The 16145-nt window shown below is 38.5% G+C and overlaps 1 protein-coding gene across 3 annotated transcripts in view; it reads left to right on the top strand.

The window, feature by feature from the left end:
- The window catches only part of plce1 (phospholipase C, epsilon 1), a 131991-nt gene that overhangs the window by 111261 nt on the left and 4585 nt on the right, over positions 1 to 16145 (top strand). For 2 of the 3 annotated variants that reach the window (XM_047377258.1, XM_047377257.1), the window contains 12 exons: positions 5010 to 5128; positions 5351 to 5468; positions 7396 to 7533; positions 7703 to 7993; positions 9386 to 9549; positions 10162 to 10423; positions 11655 to 11773; positions 12071 to 12199; positions 12318 to 12515; positions 13553 to 13750; positions 13848 to 14060; positions 14748 to 14859. In XM_047377258.1, the coding sequence (XP_047233214.1) occupies positions 5010 to 5128; positions 5351 to 5468; positions 7396 to 7533; positions 7703 to 7993; positions 9386 to 9549; positions 10162 to 10423; positions 11655 to 11773; positions 12071 to 12199; positions 12318 to 12515; positions 13553 to 13750; positions 13848 to 14060; positions 14748 to 14859 (2061 nt within the window). Of the gene's footprint in view, positions 1 to 5009; positions 5129 to 5350; positions 5469 to 7395; positions 7534 to 7702; positions 7994 to 9385; positions 9550 to 10161; positions 10424 to 11654; positions 11774 to 12070; positions 12200 to 12317; positions 12516 to 13552; positions 13751 to 13847; positions 14061 to 14747; positions 14957 to 16145 lie in introns of all 3 variants that reach the window. The other variant, XM_047377259.1, reaches the window with a different exon arrangement.

The raw sequence follows: 16145 nt of genomic DNA, 5'->3' as shown, positions 1-16145 counted from the left end.
TCATGCATTTTGTCAGTGTTTAAAATTATGCATCAAAACAAGATACTATGCAATTGTGAAGTGAACAATTCTAATTTCTTAGCAAAAAAATCTCTCTTGAACTCTGATACCCCTAAAAACAGGGAGTGCAACCAGTTGCATTCAAAAGTTACCATATTAATAAAAAGGATCCAAATGTGTTTAATTTAAGTTCAGTATAAATCTAGCTATGATGTGAAGGCTTCAGAGGTGTGTTAGAAAACATTAGTGAACAAACAGTATCAATAAGACCAAGAAACACAGCAGACAGGTCAGGAATAAAGTTATTGAGAATTTAGATTATAAAACAATATCCTAAGCGTTGAACATCTCACAGATGCTAAATCCATAATCTGAAAATGTAAATGTATGGCATAACTTCAAGATGCCCAACATAGCCATCCAGGTAAACTGACAAGCTTGGGATGAGGGGCATTAATTAGAGATGCAGCCTAGAGTCCCATGGTGACTCTGGTGGAGATTTAGAGATCCATAGCTCAGGTGGAAATGTTGTGCACTCCATAACTTTGGCTGTCATAGAAAAAGTAGCTAGAAGAAATCCATTGATGAAAGAAAGGTATCTAATGTCCTGTTTCTATTTTCCCTTAAGCTAGGCACTGGACACTGTAAACATGTGAAAGTAGTTGGTCTGGTCGCAATGCTGTGCACCATTTATGGTGAAAAACCACCTCTATATAATACACTAAACCCACCTTAACATAGTGAAACATGATGGTGGCCTTATGATGCTGTGGGGATGCTTTCTTCAGTAGTGACAGGAAATAACTGGATTCTATGTAGGGATATCAGAGTAAAAGGGGCGGAATACAAATGCAAGCGACACACTTTGAAGATTTTAATTTCTAAAAAAGTTTTGAAAACTTTGTGTATTTTTCCTTCCACTTAGCCATCTTGTTTGTTGGTCTATAACAAACAATACTAGTAAGAAACATTCAGGTTTGTGGTTGTTACGTGGCAAAGGTTGGAGGGGGTATGAACACAAAAGATCAAAAGCTGCACAAAATACTTCATTCAGATAATTACACTAAAACTCTAGTGTGTTTTAACAGGATACTATGATTATCTGGTGACAATTGACTCTCAGTGCTTTTATGCTACTGCAGAATGACTACAGACTAAAACACTGGCATAAAAAAGTGCATTAGTGATTATTGCTGTTATTGCTGCTTGCTTTCTGCTTGTGTGGAGCAAAGGTCTTGCTCTGCTGTATGTAGCTTTCTGGCATGGGAACCAGCACATCAATCTGTTTCATAGTGACATTTTTTTTTATAAGATTTGATGTTTGACAGTAATAGAAAATAATGTGACGCAAACAGGTTGAACTGTCAACCCCTCCTGCAACACATTTCCAATCTCCTTAAACATGAGCAACCCAATATTTGCAGATTGTACAACACCTCAGCTTAGAGACAACTGTTTGTTGCTTTAGTTCATTATTCAGTGACATCAGAATTGTTTGCTGTTATGTACCGCTGCTGTGCAACCACTGTGTAGTTTCTGAACATTGGAATCTTTATGTGCTGTATTTATTAACGCTTTTGTCCACCGCAGACCAAATATATGTGAACACTGCGTGTAGAAAAATCTGAGACTTTTTTTCTGCCTTAACACATTCACCAAACATTGATCTGAGCTTTCTTCAGGTTTCTTTAAGACTTTTTTGTTTGGACTACCCACGTGAAGCGGCCTCATCTTCCTGCAGAATAACAGCTGTATAAATGCAGTGCCGTGTTTCTTCCTACTGTGCACATCTGTATTGATTAGCCTTAAAGCATATGTGTATTAGATCACAATCAGATGTCTATCGATAAACTTTACAGTTATCAAAGCATAATGCTGCGTGTAGAGTTACTCTTTGTCCCACAAAGATAAGATCCCCCTTCCTCCTTCCCTTCATACTGTATTTGTCTGTGACCTCGCCAGGGGCTGGGCAGACTCATCAAGGAAACAAAACAAAGCCATCTGGTTTCTCAGGCCCTGCACTGCCCCTGCACTGAGCAACAAACCAGGGGAAACTACCCTGTCTTGGTCCCAGCCCCAGCACTGCCCTTTGCTATTCCCTGCTCATCCCTGTCTGACAAATGCACCAATCATAGACCTTTAGTAGGCCAGTTTTGCTCTTTCTGCAAGACTTGCACAGAAATATTAACCAATACATTTAGCTGAATCAAGTAAACAATGCTCCACCCTGTTACATTATAAGGTTTAGTACTGACATCAGCTGGCCCTTCAAATACAAACACTTCACTTTTAATTTGGCAATTCTGGTTGAACAGTAGCTCCCTCCAGTCACACTTTGGCCCACCTCTTCAGCTGCTGTCTGCAGCCTGACATTAAACATCATCTTGGTTGCGAAACCATTTTCGAAGAACATTCCAAATGTTAGGAATCAAGTTTTTCCAGATATTAATCCTTCAAGCGTTTAAGCTTATGTATGTTTTTTCCTCCTTCTTTACTGTTTTTGGCTTTTATTTCTGTGTAGGAGGAAAGGGATAATACAAACAAACCCCTGCTGTTGCTTCTCTTTAGAGTTAGGGGATATTGTTTTGAATGTTTCTTTTCAAGCTGGCATCTTTGTGAGCTTTTGCTTCAGAGATGCTTGTAAGCCCCTCTAAGTCGAAAGGATTCTATTAGTTAACTCCGTAGTAAATTGCTTTTAAATGGTTTTCTAATGTACACTAGAGCTATCCAAAATTTTTATACGCTGTCGTTACTTTAATGTTATTGCGTGCAATCTCAATTTCAAAGCACTGTTTGGATATGCTAAACTAATAAAGTGTTTTGCCCCTTCACAGATTTCTTCTGTTTTTGCTTTTTAGACACACTTAAATGCTTCCACTTAGAGACAACTTCAGGAAAATAAACAATGATTTCATTTAATAAGGGAAAAGCTATTCAAACCAATATGTCCCTATGTAAAAAATAATAATTATAATTGCCCCTCTAAACTTAAAAATGCTACCACAGATTTGGGATAACTGTCTCTGAGTCTTCAATTTGCTGTGGAGAAATTTTGGTCCACTTTTTTTGTAGAATCATTTTAATTTTGTCACATAGGAGAGTCTCTGTGGATAAACTGTTTAAGCACATGCCACAGCATTTCAATTGAACTGTGGTGTGGAATTTGACTGGGCTATTCCAAAACCTTTATTTAGTTTTTGCGCCATTCTAAGGTCCACATATTGGTGTTCTTTGGATCATTGTTGCATAAGTCAAGAGGGCTTGAGCTTATGGTCATGGCCTGCGTGTGGCTTGTGAAATTAAACTCTGCTTCCTAAAAAAATGTACTTAATCACACTTTATTCACTGTTTAACAGGAAGAGCGATTACTTTAAATCACTCAATTCATTCCAATTCAAACTATTATAGACAGATTGAGATCCAATCACATACACTCCAAATAAATTAAAATTAATTTGCAATGCAGCCAGAGTCAGTTCATCAGTTAATGCCACCTTCTTTAAAGGAATCTCTTATTGTGAAGCATGGGGTGACAAGAGGAAAGGAACAACTTGTAAGAACTAGTCAAGTCAAGTTTATTTATGTAGCGCTTTTCAGCAACAAGGCACTCAAGGCGCTGTACATACGGAAAAATTTTACAATGATACAGAAAATCAAACAACAGAGGTAATTAAAAAAAATAAAGAGAATAGAATGATGGATAAGAAAACGAAAGGAAAATTGGACTGAAGACTTAATAATGTTTAGATTACACAATCAAAGGACACTCTAAGCAAATACGTTTTTAATCTTGATTTAAAGCAACTTAGGGTTTCAGTGCTTTTACAGTTTTCTGGGAGTTTATTCCAGATTAGTGGAGCATAAGAACTAAAACCTGCTTCTCCATGTTTGGTTCTGGTTCTGGTTCTGTGTATGCAGAGTAGATTTGAGCCAGAGGACCTGAGAGGTCTGGGTGGTTGATACACTGACTGTAATGTGTTTTGGTGACTAGGCTTAGTGGAAACAGCCATCTGCCTCAACTGGCTAGTGGTTGAGAGGAGAGGAGGGTAACAGAAAAAAACATGGAAGCACTAAACCAGGGGTACTTTCTATAGAAAAAAAGGAGTATACATAATTACTGGCACAAAATGTCCCAGTGAATGGCTGCAATGGGGCAAAGAGACACAACACTGAGTAAGGGGCGATATCTATGAAAATAAATAGTTTGGCCAAGGTTTTGTCCTGCAAAAAGATACATCTGTACATAGTCACTGAGTCAGCGGTACTTTCTATGGAAAAGAAAAAGAGTACACAGAGTTATTAAGAGCAATGCCTCAGTCAACAGCTTGTTTTACAAAACATTTCCATCTTAAACCCACAAAGACGAGCTGCCTCTGAGCTCTCTCTACCCATTCTAAATCACAAGAGAATCGGGTGATATCCCGCACAGCTGTGAATTTTAAAAAGCAAACCTGACAGTCCAGAATGACAGGAGGTGTGATCATCATTGTCGTCGACACCACCCTTGAAGTGTTTTGTGAAGATGCTGATGACTCTTTCAGGTTTTACTTTCTGCTTTAGATATAATAAATCCAGCCTTGCCTGCTGTGCTGCTTTATATTCAGGGTATATCTTGAGAGATGTGCTGGGTGTGCATTGAAGATACTCAAATTTATATACAACTTCATGCATACTGATTTTCATGTGAGCCCAGCTGGTGTAGATTCTGTTCCTAATTAGAAAGAAGGGCTTAAATACAAGTTTGTTTGGGTGCTAACTTGCTTGATTTTCAGGTATCTTTTATGATGATGATTTCCTGTTGACAAAGTCGGTCCTTTAAATAATCCATTTTCATTTGATCATCTGCATTTGTTCAATCACTCATACCAAAAGAGTTGTTTTGTACTGCTTGTTCCAAAATAATAAAGGAGATCGAGTCAAGTAGTCATTTGCTTACAGATGAGTCTTCAAAGTTTAAAAAATAGATTTGATTAGGTTTCATTTCTCTAATATTCTGTTTTATTTTGCAGATAACATCCTGGATGACAAACCTGATACTAAGAGCGCAGCAGACAAAGAGGAGCAAAGTGTCGATGAAATACCGAAGAGGACGAAGAAGGCCTACAACATGATGCAGAGCAAAGGAAAGGTTAGGATCCTAAAGTGGTAAACCAACTTACTCATTTATTATTTTTTCTTTACTGTGCTGGTACAGTATTTCAAATAAAACAAATAGTCAGTATGAGTTAAGAATAAAAGTGTAGTTCACCTATGGACCTTAATTCGAATACATTTGAATGTTAACCTACTTGTATTTGTTGTTTATCTGTAACTTAACTTCGTATTTTTTAATGTTTGCCTGAACCTACAGGTGTTTGACATGGAGCTGGGTGAGGAGTTTTACCTTCCTCAGAACAAGAAGGAGAGCCGACAAATAGCCCAGGAGCTCTCTGACCTCATCATCTACTGCCAGGCTGTAAAGTTTCCTGGTATGGTTTTACTTTTCAGTCTTCTCACCCCAGAAAATTATTAGGTTTCTGGTACACGTCTTCTCTTTCAATCTCATTCTGCATTTCCCTGTGAAGTTATCCCTGCTCTCCTGGTATTTACAATAATGTTGCATTTTCCCAATGAGGGATGATTCAATTATATTCTATTCATCTAGATTAAGATTTCATTTGCATTCTTGCTTTTTATGTTGTTTCAATAAGTAAATAGTACTCTTTTTTTACAATTCTTTTACTATCCCACAGTTAACACCCACTAAGCTCATGATTCCCCATCCCCCCTTGGGAAAATGTGGTCGCTTTATTATGCTTCGGTTTTCTGTAGAACATGTTCACACCACAGTTAGTTTTACTGCGCTGTAAGAAAATGTTTTTAAAATGTTCTTCTCTCCATTGTAGGTAAACTAAATTCTAAGGCTCTTATCTACTCTTACTCTCCACTTGCCTCCTCCTTTTAGACTTAAGAGTTTAACTTCAATAACTTGAGTTTATCCTCAGTTCCTCAGACCCGAACGTTTGACTTTGTTTTTGTTTAAGCTTTCATGATGTTGCTTATTTCATCTTCAGAGGAATCTGTCTTCATTCCTCACTGCAATGTATCTCAAATATTTTTAGTGGGCTCTTTTATGTCTGAATCCCTGTTCTGTAAATGACATATGCCCTGATAAACCCGCCTATGTTTCCACTGGTATTTTATTTGTGTAGTTTCCAGAGACTAGGATATGAGAAAGGAAGCACCATCATTGGCTAAAAGACAGTGGATCCAGTGCTTTCCTGTGCCGTCCCGAGTGTTCACCCTAGGCCCAAAACTGTGCGCGAATATATAAATCACATAAAATATTTAGCATTTATTAAAAGCCAACATGTTTTATCTGACATATTGAATGTATTTTGATCAGTTTTAATAACACATTTAAACACGTTTAGTGTTATGCTCCATTTTCTGCTATTCCTCACGTTTTGAGATAATTAGTATGGGCTGTTATGCAAAAAAAAAAAAAAAAAGAAATCAGAAAACAAACAAAAATAAGAATCCACTTTGACTCAAATCTGAGTGGGAAGAATTTTCATAAAATATTTATTTTTCAAAACAAATTTAAGGCCAAAGTGAGACAACAAAAATGATCTCACCAGGCAGATTAGACTGGTGAAAACTATGCTTGTGGTGTAGGACTCCAAACTGTAGAGAAGTGTGCACACTTCGAAGATACACATATGGGCAGGTTGCTTGGACACAGAGGGAATTTGACTAAATCTAGTTGTCACATAGTCAAAAAGAACCCCGGGCCTTGTATCTAACAATGAGGAGGCAGGAGGAAGATAATCAACCACAGGGTTTATATTGTAGTTTTACAACAGTCACAATCTGATTCGCAGAAAACTACCTCAGGCTTCAGATCCTGTTTGTCATCAGCTCAGTGTGAACTTAAAAAGAAATCTGTTCTGGGTTTTGTGTGCATCAGTTCTTCTGTACTTGGTGAAATCCATGTGCTGCACTGAGTACAGCACAAGTATAACATTTTTGAGCAAAATGACACAGAAGGTGATGCACTGCATTTGTTTTTTCACAAACCCCTCTTTGGCTTAAATTGCCTCATACTGCTGACAAGCTGATGAAACTTTTATTTGACATTTTGTCCTCCACAATAAGGCTAAAACTCATGGTGAAGTTGTAGAAACCTCCCACATTTATAGGGAAATTGCCCTAGATTTTGGGGAAACCATTGCTCGTCATGCTGATATCTTGGCAATATTTTTGTTAAAGGACTTCCTAGGCAGAAAAATAGGATGCTATGAGGACATCTTAACCCGGTGTGAGAAGGTGCGAAGAATGAAGAGAGATACCTATGGTTCACTGTTTATTGTTAAATATGTCCCTTCTGTCTCCCTCTTATGTATGGGGATGCAGGTCTGTCTACATTGTCTCCATCTGGCTCCGGTAGAGGGAAGGACCGAGGAAAGAGCAGGAAGTCCATATTTGGAACAGCTCCTTCTCGCTGTAGCGCAACGGGGGAGGTCACAGCTCAGAGCCGCACCCCAGGAAAAGGTATGCAGAGAAGAGAGTTGCCCCCTGATTTAAAATTAAGCATTAGACCAAACTATCATTAGCACGTGTGTTTTTAAATTGAAAAGAACATTTAGGATTGATTGGATTAGTGTGTTTGAAACTACTCTAAATATGCTGATTTAGATAGTTATCTTTGCCCATTCTGCAGGTGGATCTGAACGACTTAGCTGGGAGGAACAGCAGACGTCGCCCATGCTCAACCCTCCTACGTCGCTCAGCGCCATCATCCGTACACCGAAATGCTACCACATCTCGTCCGTCAACGAGAATGCAGCCAAGCGACTGTGTCGGCGCTATTCTCAGAAGCTGATCCAGCACACGGAGTGCCAGCTGCTCAGGACATATCCAGCCGCTACCAGAATCGACTCCACGAACCCCAACCCTCTGCTCTTCTGGCTGCATGGAATACAGCTGGTGGCGCTCAACTATCAGACAGATGGTAAGAACATTGTGTTGAGCGGAATGGGTACATTTCAGCCAGAGAACATACATAATACAGGTGAAATGCCTTCTACTCGATAAGATACAACTTGGCTTGATCTTTTTTACATAATAGTAGGTCTTTAAGTTTTCAGCATCTTTGCATTGCTTCAAAGCCTTTAGGTTCAGATAGTGCTACATTTAGGAAAAAGAAGCAATCAGAAGTCTCTTTTAATGCTTTTTTATGAAATTGTTAATCTCACTGTACTCCACTTATTTTACTTATTTTTCTATAAAAGTCTTAGTGCTTTGATCTAGGTGTCCTTGTCATTCTGTCTCTGTTTTCTTGTTTTTTGCTGTCTTGTTTCTATGCAGTGCAGCTGCAGTCTACAACCACATTGTTTGTAACTCTGATATCTGTGATTTTATCAAATCATTTATTTGAAATTTCACCAGAAACACAGTTAAAGCTTCATGCAGTTTCTTTAACTATGGAACCAGAAAAGGGATTTAAAAGGTTACAGTGTTGTAAAAATGTATTTGCCCCCTTACAGATTTTCTACTTTTACTTTTTTGTACCACCCTTGAAAGCAACTACTGCTATCAAGCATTTGCGATAACTGGCCATGAGTCATTTGCATCGCTGTGGGGGAAATTTGGCTCGCTCTTCTTTGCAGACTTGTTTTCATTAAGCTACATATGAGGGTTGGGGTAGCTCATGTTCCATCATTTCATTATTATCTGAGCCTCCCCAAACTAATATTCTGTTTTTTTTCTTTGAGCCGCCCAGAGTTAGACTCACTGGGGTGCTTGGAAATATTGTCCTGCTGTATAACTTGTATTTGCTTGAGCTGGTCACAAACTGATACCGGGACATTCTTCTTCAAGATGTGCTAGAGAGCAAAATTCATGGTTAATTCAATTTATAGCAGTAGTTGCCTCAAAACTCTCCCATTGATGCCATTTTTTTTTTTTTTTGTTTGATTTGAAACATTTAATGTGACAAAAAACAGACGAAGTCTGTAAAAGGGAGAGTAGTTTTTCTGAGCATTGTTTTTTGTCTTTTTTAAAACAGTTCATTTTTAGTCATGGCTATATCAACTTGATTAAAGCAAAAATTCATCCTTGATGAAAATAAATGTGACACACATTTGCTTTTCATAATATCTCACTCTAATGCAGTTTGAGAGAATGGCATTGTTAAACTCACTGAGACAGTCTCATCCTGTCATAAGAGTAGTTTACATGCTGACCACATTCTGTTTTCGTGAAAAATCCCTCAACCTCCTTAATGTCAGCCAAGACTGTTGCCTTTTCCCACAAACTGTTTCATGTCAGTTCCTCCTACACCTTTGCTATTTGTCCTGCTACTTCTTTGTGTTAAACGTTTTGTGTGTTTTCTCCTCCTCAGATCTGCCTATGCAGTTAAACACAGCGTTGTTTGAGACTAATGGTGGCTGTGGCTATGTCCTGAAGCCTGCGGTGCTTTGGGACCGTAGCTGTCCACTTTATCAGCAGTTCTGTCCGACGGAAAGAGATCTGGAGAAAATGAGCCCAGCGGTCTATTCCGTCACCGTGAGTTTAAACATTACTCACAATCACCTTCTCATCATTGAACATTTTCTTTCCTCAGTTTATTCTCAATCCTTCCTGCATGTTTCACATTTAATAGAACAAACTGTTGAATTTCTTGTAATTTATTTAAATGCAAAACAAATCTTTTTTATGGCACTTTTGATATCTTCAACCAACATACCTACAACAATCTCTTAATGAATTTGCCTATACATACATCAAATCTTACTTTAGGATCTTCCAGTGGATATGTTTATTCCGGTGTCCGTAAAGTAAATACAACCAAAACTCCTGACTGTATTGCCTTCTTTGGATTAAGATGATGCAGTTGGCCTTTTTCGAAGTTGTTGCTGATGTTAATAAAGTATTATTTGCCAGCATTCTTTTAGCCTGGTCGTAAACACTGATTTACCAGAACAAAGAGTATAAACAGGAGTGACTTGACACAAAAATCACAGTGTATGGCTGTGTGGAGGTCTAAAAAAAGGTAAATCCCTTTTTGCAGGTCAGAGTGATCGCAAAACCAGGACTTTCAGACCTACCTGTTATGTAGTGCCTAATGAAATATGTAGGAAACAAATGACAGTGTCTCACATTATGCTTTCCTCTCAGCTGGTTTCCGGACAGAATGTTTGTCCGGGTAACAGCTCCGGCAGTCCCTGCATTGAGGTAGACGTTCTGGGAATATCAGTCGACACCTACCACTTCCGTACCAAACCCATCCACCGCAACACCCTCAACCCGATGTGGAACGAGCACTTTCAGTTCACTGTGCATTTTGAGGAGATGTGTTTCCTGCGATTTGCCGTGGTGGAGAACAACAGCTCTCAGATCACTGCACAGAGAACTCTGCCCCTGAAAGCCCTCAAACCAGGTTGGAGTCAAACACACCATACAAGTAATAAAATGAGAAATCTAAGATGTTCAGTGCCTTGCAAAAGTATTCATACACCTTTTACAATTTTCTTATGGTAAAGTCAAAAATACCAATGTATTTTATTGGGATTTTAAGTGACAGACCAACAGAAGGTATAGTAATTGTAAAGCCGAAGGAAAATGATTTGTTTTACAAACAAAAATCAGTTTGGCATATGGCAGCCAATTGAGTTAAGCCCCCTTCAGATTGATACCCCTAAATGAAATACATTGTAATAAAGCAATTAATAATAGTTTGTGTTTTATTTAATCTAAGTATAAATTCAGCTGTTCTGTGACCTCAGAGGTTTGTTAAAGAAAATTAGTGATGAAACAGCTTCAAGAAGATAAAGAAACTCAGCAGAAACGATCAGGGATAAAATTGTGAAGAGGTTTAAAGCAAACCTATGTTATAAAAAAAAATATAGCAATATAGCATCTCACAGAGCTCCGTTTGGCAAAACTGCAAACCTACCAAGATTTCAACCCAACCTTACAGGCTGTGCAAGGAGAACATTAATCAGTAAAGCAGCAAATAGGCCTATGGTAACTGTGGAGGAGGTGTAGAGATTCACACATCAGGGCAGAGAATATGTTGGCACAACTAATAATCTTTACCGCCTCAACCTGGTTATTATTGAAGAATAGCAAGAACAAATTCATTCTTAAAACAAAGCCACAGGCAGTTCTATTCAGAGTTTGTCAAGCCATCTACACCACACAATTAATCTTTTTGTACTACATGCAAAAGTGTAGTGGAAAACTAACACTTCACATCCATCTGAACACACCATCCCCACCATGGAATTTGGTGTTGGTGGGGAAATGCTTTTCTTCAACAGGAAGAGGGAAGCTGGTCATAGTGGGTAAGAAGGTGGATGGAGGACATTTCTGGAAGAACACCTGCTGAAGGCTGAAAAACACCTTGCAGCAGAATGACCATAAACATACAGCCAGAGCTACAATGTATTGGTTTCCATCAATACATGTTCATGTGTTAGAATAGCCCAGTCAAAATTGAGATCTAAATCTAAATGGCAATTTAAAATCCCAGTAAAAAACACACTGAAGTTTGTATTTGTAATGTAACAAAATGTGAAAATGTTCAAGTGATATAAATGCTTTAGTAAATATATAATTTTAAGGAAGAGTATATCCAGTCAGAATATCATTTTTGTTTTGTGTTGTAGGTTACAGACACGTTCAGCTGAGAACGCAGCATAATGAACCTCTTGAAGTGTCCAGCTTATTTATCTACAGCCACAGAACAGAGGAAGGTCCCACAGGGGGCGCCACTCCCTCATCTTTGGTAAGACTTGCTCAGGTCTGGTGTTGAGATTGCAGAGGTTCAAACAAGATTTGATCGCTTAAGTGCACTTGTAAAACTTCAAAGCTTTTATAATGACACATCCTCATTAAAGTTTAAAATTTGATTGAATGCAACCCAGGAAGGTTCAAAGCACCTCCTGGTGGAGCAGTCAGCAACATCAAAACTCACTTTGGTTTAACTTTCTCTCAATCTGAGGAGAGTGTCGACTAAAGCAGAAATGTCATGTCAGGAAGTTTCATAACCTGCTGCCCTATGCATGTCCTGCTCTCTGCACAGCTGTTCAGTTCAGAGGAGAAGCATGTTTCAGAGCAGCATAGGGTGACAGTGCATGGAGTTCCTGGTCCAGAACCCTTCAAAGTCTTCTCTGTTACAGAGCAGACCACCGCCAAACAGCTGCTAGACATGGTATGTCGTGCATAAATGAAGATTTATTATGCAACTAAAGCAAAAGTTAAAGAAAATATTTTATGTTTCCTTGTCTATCTCATAAATGAACACATATTTGCCATTTATACGTTTTCAGGTTGTGGCATCTGGAGGAAACCCTTCAGAGTACTTCTTGTGTGAGGAAAAAGTCCCCCTTCTCAAGGAGCGCAGTGAGGTGAAACGCTGTGCTCAGTATCGGCCCCTTCCCCCTGAGGAGGAGGTGGTCAGGCTCGTCAGCAGCTGGGATACCAAGGATGGATATGTGGGGAGGATCTGCCTTAAAACAAGAGAGGAGGTACAAACAAACTAAGCAGCTTTGCTTCATTCTCATTATGCAATATAGACTTTTAGTGCCCTCTTGTGGTTATCTCATACAAATGCATCTCAATGTGTGAGATAATCAAAAATGTAATGCATTTTAGCAATTTAGTAAAAAAAAAAAAAATGAATTATGTGTTTTATGCATTTTGTTGTTAAATTTGAATATTATGGCTTACAGATAATAAAAACTCAAATATCAGTTTTTTAAGAAATTAGAAGCTGATTGTTCACAGAGTGCTACATACAAGCATATTAATGGAAAGTTGGGTAGAAGAAAAAACTGTAGCAGGTAAAGGTAGACCAGCGAGCTTAGCATCTGCCCAAACTGCCAAAGGTGCCCATGCTTGGTGTATTGACCTTGTTATTGCTGTGCATGGTTGGTCAGCAAGCTGGCCTGACCTAAAGCCTATGGAGAATCCATGGAGTATTGTCAAGAGAAAGATGAGACATCAGAGCTAGCAATGCAGATGAGCTGAAAGCTGCAAACCTGGGCTTCCTTAACACCTTAGCAGAGCAACAGGCAGCCTCTATGCCACGCTGATGCCATTTTTTTTTTGTAGCTGTAATCCATATTTATCTAAATTTGCTTAATAGCTCAAACAAATTAAAGCAAAATATAACAAAAGGCCTAAAATCAAATCTATCAAAGATTTAAAATGATAAAAGTTTAAAAGGTCCTGCTAATCAGATTAAAAGTTTAAAATTATAGTAAAGTTTCTACTGAGGACAAAGGTGATTTAGGATTTTCTACTATTAGGCTCTGACTCTTGGTCAAGACCTGGACAAGTTTTAAAGGAATATTCCCCCTGTTACCCAGATGTGTAATGGGCAAGAAGGGTTCTAATAATTTGCCTTCTACCCAGGGAGAAACATTTAGTTTTGTTAAGATCACACAAAAAAAAAAAAAAAAATGAACAAGCTTTTCAATCATATTGTAATTTAATGATGTACCTGAATAAATAAATTTTATTTTTTTTTAAAGTCTGTTTTTTCCTGGTTCTATTGTTTCAGAACCTAAATAACAAACACACTGTTCAGGAAGGAGAGGAGGAGGCAACAGTGGGGGGGAAAGAAGGAGCAGGAGGCGGTGGGGGTAGTGGAGGAGAGGATGAGATGTTCTTTGTCCAGGTCCATGAGGTTTCACCAGAACAGCCTCACACTGTGATCAAAGCCCCACGGTATAGCACAGCACAGGACATCATCCAGCAGGTGAGCCTCTTGGAAGAATTATTGAAGTAAGTCATAGAGTCCTAGTTTTATGATTTTTTTATCATGTTTTTGGTATATTCTCTTTTTTTTTGAGTAGACGCTGTCAAAGGCAAAGTATTCCTACAGTATTCTGTGCAATCCCAATCCCTGTGACTATGTGTTGGTGGAGGAGGTCGCAAGGGACGCTGGTTCTAAGAAGTCGTCCACCACCAAGCCCCTTCAGCGGGTGCTTCTAGACCACGAGTGCGTCTACCAAGCTCAGAACCGCTGGCGGGGAGCTGGAAAGTTCATTCTTAAACTCAAAGAGCAGGTAGCTCTAGACACAATAATATATTTCCAAAACGAAAGACTTTTTTTAGTTTTTTAGCTTTTAGTGTTTTATTTGAAAGTAATATTTTTGTCTTTGCTCAATTGTTTTCCCAGTGTTGTTGTTTTATTAGAGGAATAAATGTGCAACTCCTACATGTGTACTTCATCCTTGTGCCTCTTCTTCTCATATAAAGTAAATCATGTTTCATGCCTTAACATGCTGTTCACACTCACTATTATGTTTTAACATTGATGATGGCTTTTGTGTACCTGTCGCTGCTGCCTTTTGTTTTAGCATCTTGTTTGTGCTTTGCTTTTCTGTGCTTTTATTGTGATTTATCATGCAGTTTTAATGAGCTTGTAAACTGCCTTTTTTCTGTCTCTCTGTAATTTATTTGTTTATGATTATTTGCATGACACCTTTTGCTGTAAATCTCTGGAAATAAACCTTGCTGAATAAAGCTTGAACTTATTTTTAAGGTCTTTTTAATATAATTGTATCCATAACGTTAGCAAAATTAATAAATAAATTACTGTCAATAAATCAGATTCCAAAAAACTGGAAAGAATGAAAGAATAGCAACCACATTTGTTTGGGGCCTGCCTTTATATTGAGGAGAATAAAATAAATATTTGGGACATTTCTCATTAGATTCTGTCATTAACACAAATCCATTTCTTCTTCCAGTTGGTGCGGGAGGACAAAAAGAAAGGTATTTCCTTTGCCAGCGAGCTGAAGAAGCTGACCAGTCGCAGCCGCAGCATGACGACGGGCATGGCAGCGGACGGTCCCGCGCAGAGTAAGGACGAGCGAGCTGCATGCTGTGTGGCTCTGACAGAGCTCCAGGAGTGAGGCTTACACTTTGCCTGCTGCCTGTGCATGGAGAGGCAACAGAGGTACTCTATGTTGTCTGTAACCTCTAACATTACAAACAGAGAGCTGAGTGTTAGCAGAGAAATTACTAAGGGTTTACAGCAGCTTCCACACTAGTGATAAAGATGTGTAAAAAGCCTTAAAAATGAATAAATCACAAATTTGAAACAAACGAATTTTGAAAAAGATTTGTTATTTCAGTTGAGCCCCTCAATTATTGGCCTCCCTAACAATCCTTACAAAATAAAGACTTTATTTTATTTATATTTTAAGTTGATCAGAGGTTTAAACTTCTAATGAGTTATTTACATCATCCTATTTTCCCGGGGTATAAATAGCATGTGACACACAGGTCCTTTTTCTCTTAGCCTATGGCCTCTAGGCTTGACGAGGACCTGCCACCAATAAGCCAGTAAGCACGACATTAAAGGAGGTAAAATAATTTCCAAAGCTCACTGCAGCACACCGTGGCATCTTAGGGTTACCAAGTCTCAATAACAACCTTTCGATATGTTTGGTGTGAAGCAAACATTGTAGCATTGTCACTGTCTGAGAAAAAGCTGGTATCTTCATGATTAGTCTTTAATTTTTCTTAAATGAATCAACTCTATTGATCACATTTCACATTTCTCTGTTTCCATTGATTAAATAATCTGGAAAAGTATCAAAGAGGGCTCATTTTCTAAGAAGAGATACAAAACAGTGCCAAAATTTAGAAAAACATGTTTTTCCTTCTTTAAAGCATAGTGGAGACTCTGTGGTAGTGTGGTAGGCCCTGAGAGCCTTGTTGTTTTAAATATCTGGACCATTTCAATAAAAATCAGATGGCCTCTGCTGGAAAGCTACAATACATCATTGAGATTTGACTAAATCAAGACAGAAATGGTTCACCAGACACGACATCAGCCTTCTTCAATGGCCATCTCAGTCTTCAGACTTAAATCTTATAGAAAACCTTTGGGGTGACCTGACGAGAAGAGAGCAGAAGAGAGGACTAAAGGCCACAACGTAGTATTGTGAGCTGAACGAACTCCATATGCACTGTCCCCAGATGTTTGAGGTTTTATATTCGAGCATACTAATGTCCTACTATTCTGGTGACACATTTCTACATTTCCCACACTATTTGCCATGGTGTCATCAGATGGGAAGGCAGAGCTAATTTTCCATGTAGCTTTGGAAAAACAAAAGAAGGTGGTATTAAAGGACATT

The sequence above is a fragment of the Girardinichthys multiradiatus genome, chromosome 10 (genome assembly GCF_021462225.1).
Source record: "Girardinichthys multiradiatus isolate DD_20200921_A chromosome 10, DD_fGirMul_XY1, whole genome shotgun sequence".
In the NCBI taxonomy this organism is placed as follows: Eukaryota; Metazoa; Chordata; class Actinopteri; order Cyprinodontiformes; family Goodeidae; genus Girardinichthys; species Girardinichthys multiradiatus.
The sequence above is the reverse complement of the archived record's forward strand: the minus strand, read 5'-3'. Positions and strand labels throughout refer to the sequence as shown.